Source organism: Triticum aestivum, chromosome 2B (assembly GCF_018294505.1).
Source record: "Triticum aestivum cultivar Chinese Spring chromosome 2B, IWGSC CS RefSeq v2.1, whole genome shotgun sequence".
NCBI lineage: Eukaryota > Viridiplantae > Streptophyta > Magnoliopsida > Poales > Poaceae > Triticum > Triticum aestivum.
In genome coordinates this window covers 450,296,186-450,301,297 of record NC_057798.1, presented here as the reverse complement: position 1 = coordinate 450,301,297, position 5,112 = coordinate 450,296,186, and the positions used below count along the sequence as shown (strand labels likewise).

The following is a 5,112-nucleotide window of genomic DNA, read 5'->3' as shown; positions in this document are numbered from 1 at the left end:
ATCCTACAGTAAATGTGGTTCAAATTTTATGAAATTTGACTTCAGACCATACTTATATGCGGAATAAAAATGACTGGAGGGAGTACATGCGTGGTGAGTTGCTTGGTCCCCTTGAAGTAGGTCCACGTGGTGGCTACTGGAGCTGCTTGTGGCCTTATCGGCTGAACGATTCGTTACGGCACCCCACACTATGCCCTATATTCTACTTCTTCCATTCCAAAATATAAGCTCTTTTAGAGATTTCAATATGGCCTACATACAAAGAAAAGAAAAATGAATCTACACTTAAAATATGTCTATATATATTCGTATGTAGTTTGTATTGAAATTTTTAGAAGGTTGTATTTAGAAAACAAAGGGAATATAACGTACATATATAGCATTTAAATTCTGCTCATAAATGTGTAGTACTCCCTCCGTTCAAAAAAGCTTGTTTCTTAAATGGATGTATCTAGCATTTGAAGGACAAGTTAGATACTCCTACATCCATTTGAGAGACAAGATTGAGAGGGATTGTGGAAGTAGTTTCGATACGGTGGCCGTTTGGTGTATGCTGTGTGGCGAAATGGTCCACGATTGTGGCTGCCGTTGTTGTTGGGCTGCGCGGGCATGGTGTAGATGGCGCGTCCCTGTCCTTGGGGTCCAGCCGGTTAATTAACCAGTCATCCTTTCGTTTTTATAAGTACAGTACATCAGAAGAGTGATTAATTCGTTTGGGTCACCACAAACACGTGGGTAAATGACTTTGTGAGTAGTACTCATGTATACGTACTGTACTTATGTTATTTCCGGGAGTCGTTCATCCTCTTTCTTTGAATAGCTACCCACCACGCCCTGACCGCATCTACCCATTCACTCCCAGGTTGTTTCCCTGGCCATTCCATTCCATTTCCAAGAAACGTTCGTCGTGCGTGCGTGTGCAATCTGCCATGGGAGTGCCAGACGAGACGAGGCACGGGGACGTGCAACAAACTACCAAAACAAAAGGCTACAAGGAAAGGCAAGCCCAAGAGCAAGGACGAACGTGCCCCCGCCACCTACCCGCTTAGTTTCGTCACAGCACGTCAACGTAGCCACAAATTCCTTGCAACTTCCGTTTTCGCCCGACAAGTTGCTTCGGCACGACACAGGCAACGACATGAGTTCATGTTGTATCTCACAGGGTATATTCCACTGCGTATTAACTGGCTCAAACGGCACGATTTTACATGTATTATGACAAGGAACATAAAGAACAAAACTAATTACCCCAGCTGCCAACGAGGGAGGAGTGGGACGACATGACCACAAATTAACCGACGTCCCTACTGCTCCACCGATTCTCCTCGATACCTCTAGGGAGCTACGAGTCGGACGATGTGACGGTGGAGGAGGAGCCGGCGGTCATAGGGGTCATGTCCATCGGGTAGCTCCCGAGCACCCGCAGGAACGACGTGAACTCCTGGACCTCGGCCAGCGCGTTCTGCGCCCGCGGCTCCGCCAGGGACGCCTGGAAGTCCACGTAGAACATGTACTCGAAATGCTTCGCCGTGCCGCGGTTGGCGTCGTCCACCAGGCGGATGGGGCGGTGGCGGTGCGGCCGGCTCTCGATCTTGGTCAGGGTGATGTCGCGGAAGGCGAAGGCGGAGAGCACCTTGAAGAGCACGGAGGTGCCCTCCTTGTCGTGCGCGAACACGATGCTGGTCTTGAACGGCCGGTCCGTGCGCGGCACGATGGGCTCCCTGGCCAGCATCACGAACCGGGTCACGTTGCCGCAGTCGTCCTGGATGCCGTCGGCGAGAATCTCCATGCCGTACAGCTCGGCGGCGCGGGACGACGCGATGGCGGCTGTGTCGCGGAGGCCGTTGTTGGCCACGTACTCGGCGGCGCCGGCGGTGTCGTCGAAGGCCTCGCGGACGACGTTGAGGCCCATGCGGGTGATGGTGTGCTCGCACTGCGCCAGCGCCTGCGGGTGGCTGATGACGCGGGTGATGTTCTCCTTGCGCACGCCCGGGAGCGCGAGGAGGCAGTGGTGCACGGGGAGCTGCACCTCGCCGACGATGTGGAGGCGGTGGCGGAGCAGGAGGTCGTAGTTGCGGTGGATGCTGCCGCCGAGCGAGTTCTCCACGGGGAGCACGGCCCGGTCCGCGATCCAGAGCTCCACGGCCTGGAACGCCACCTCGAACTGGTCGCAGGGTATGGCGTCGCAGCCCGGGTAGGCCTTGCCGGCCGCCTTCTCGCTGTACGCGCCCGGCACGCCCTGGTACGCCACGCGCAGCTCCGAGCCGTGCATCGGCGCCGGAGACAGGTCAGCGATCCGCAGCGGCGCCGGCAGGTTCTTGGCGGCGCCGTTAACACCGCTCACGGGGATCAAATCGAGCACCGCCCCGTTGGGGACCGGCGCCGGCGCGGCGTGGCCGTTGACGGAGTGGGGGCCGAGCGCGGCCACCTTGCTGGAGAGCACGGCGCAGCTGCTGAGCCACTCGGTCCGGCCGCCGACGGCCGCGCCAAGCGAGCACCTGACCACGCGGGCGCCCCTCCCCGGAGCGTGGATTGCCAGCCTGGGATTCTGCCCGGCGGGCGCCTTGATGAAACTCGCGGCGGCCATGACCAGTAACGGCGCCGATTAGCAAGCTGTTGGTCCGTTTCTTGGCTTGGAAATCTGCCTGGCAGTACTGTATGAAGGATGCCGATGGCGCCGGGTAACTAAAGGTAAATAAACGAGAAACTAAAACTAGTAGGTAGTTGAGTAAGCTTCGATGGGGGAAGCTGAGAGGGGAAGGGGAGGGCGGAAGGGGATATATAGGTGGCGATTGGTTGGTTTGTGTTGAGGACTTGAGCTGTGTAGCGGGGTTGGTGTGGTGGCCTGGTGGGGACGCGTGGGCTCACGACTCAGGACTGATACCACGGGGGGTTGGTTGGGTCAGCGTCAAATCAAAATGTGCATCTTTTCGGGTAAAAAATATGGAAACGTCTTGGCCTGCTTCACCAACCAACTGAGCCCGACCGAGGGGCAGGGTAGAAGAAACTGAAGGAGAACGTGGTGTGCATCCCCCCTTCCCCTTGTGGTCGCGTCGCGTGCGCCGGCTGCTTGTAGCCGCGCCCGCCTGCCTCCCCTTTTCGCCGTCGCTTCTTGGATCGCCCGGCGAATCACGGCGCCAGGTGCGTGCCAAGTACAGTGAAGACTGCTCTGCCCTGCGCTGGATCGGATGCTTATCTAGATTGCCTTGTATTTTTGTCTTGGGATGAGGCAGATATTTTTCTTTATTGATTGCGGACGATGAATCCTCCAACAAAATATGGCGAGGGGTAATAATTCATGTACATTATGTTATCCATATATAGATAGATAATGATTTACTTTCTACAAATTAGCACATGATTTCCCCACCTAACTCGTATCTCCAAATTGACATTTGGTTCATTGTTCTTGAGATAGCTCACCGTTCGTGCCGAACGGTAAACTGACATTTGGTTCTGTTGTAGGTATACATATGCATAGTGAACTTATGCTCATGAGCTAGTTAGAAACGACTTGGTAAACCCCTGCAGAAAAAAACAACTTAGTAAAAAGTTCTTTTCGAATCAAACAATAGGACGTCCTCTTGCATATTTTTAGATATTTTTGTTAATCGTACAAAGGAGAAAGAAAAGACTTCTGTCTTTCGCTCTATGGAAACGCAAGGATAGCACCTCCTCAAATTTGTCTAACAATATATTTATCCATGTTGGTCTCATTGCCAAAAAAATATTGCGATCAATAGGAGTCTAGTCTTTCATGGCCCCTCTAGGGATCTCCAGTAAAGCGTGTGGCCCAAATGGATTTTCCATTGAGTTCTATTAGTATTTTTTGGATTTGATCAAATCCACCACATGTGGATTATTAACATCTCTAGACCTAATTACTACTAAAAAAAATCTCTAGACTTAACTATAGGATTCGGTTCCTAATACCTAAAACCAAGGATGCTAAGCAAATTCATAACTTCAGCCATATATGCTCTTGAATGCTAGCTTCAAAATTATTACAAATATCCTTAAGAATAGGTTGAGTGGGGTGGTTTCTCCTACAGTGCCACATGTCCAAACTGCCTTCATTAAGGGTAGGTACATCATGGAGACCGTTGTGATCTTGCACGCAGCTTAAATTAAAATGCACCATGAAAAATATGATGCTTTGTTATTCAAAGTGGATTTTGAAAAACATATAATAAAATCAAGTTGCTCTTTATCCATAAAATGCTAACCTTCGAAGGGTTTCCCCTAAAGTGGTGTGATTGGATTATGAGCAGGTGAGGGGTGGGCATGTGGGGGTTGAAGTAAATGATGAGATTGGACTGACGAGGTCATCCTGCACTAGGTAGGCCATGGCGACCTAAACCCAACGGAAACCCATGGGGCCAAGCCCACATTCTCTAGGTACCAATGTTGCAACCAACGTGATGAAGGTTTAGTCACTCGAGGCACATTACCCGAGTGAAGATTCTCATCGCTTGACTCTGGTCGGAAGGAACATGTCTTCACTCAAATGAACTTCACTCGGAAAGAAGCAGTTCAACGCCTAGAAGCATTAAAGAAGACGTTTCCAAGCCTATCTTGGCGTTACCTTAGCTTTATATCGATAGTTTCTAGTAATAACCCATATTTAGTTATTTGGAGTTAAACTCATCCATAACGTAGAAGGAGGTCAGGGGCAGAAAAAATCAATAAAGGCACCCCTACTGGAGCATGGTTACGGGTTCGGACATATGTACTCACAAACTCATACACAAAAATTTAATCCCCAGAGAACATGACTAGTTTTTTACCTACGCTACGAGGGGCTTTAAAATGGATACATCCTTGCGCCACCCCATGTGTCTCACTTGATCAGGCCTCGTTCCTCCCCCTATCCACTGTCGGATTTCACACCACGACATGGACTATATTTCAAATCAAATAAGGGGATAATACACTGGGATTCTATATCTCTTCTCCTTTTTTCTATTTGGCATTTGATGTCTTAGTCATTATCATGGATAGGGCTAGATTGCATGGCGTGGTAAAAGGGTTGTTAGGAGAGGTTATTACTCACGGTGTCACTATGTTGCTATATGTAGAAGACATCATATTCTTGATGCATGATGGCATAGA

The 5,112-nt window shown here is 50.4% G+C and overlaps 1 protein-coding gene across 1 annotated transcript; it reads right to left on the bottom strand.

Moving 5' to 3' along the window:
* Positions 1 to 1,127: 1,127 nt before the first annotated feature.
* Positions 1,128 to 2,763, bottom strand: LOC123045378 (arogenate dehydratase/prephenate dehydratase 6, chloroplastic). Its single transcript, XM_044468406.1, has one exon. The coding sequence runs from the start codon at positions 2,585 to 2,587 to the stop codon at positions 1,343 to 1,345; it is 1,245 nt and encodes a 414-aa protein (XP_044324341.1). The 5' UTR covers positions 2,588 to 2,763; the 3' UTR covers positions 1,128 to 1,342.
* Positions 2,764 to 5,112: the final 2,349 nt, after the last annotated feature.

Bases quoted from the DNA above. Each gene is read 5' to 3' on its own strand.
- LOC123045378 (XM_044468406.1), bottom strand. From the start codon at position 2,587: ATGGCCGCCGCGAGTTTCATCAAGGCGCCCGCCGGGCAGAATCCCAGG.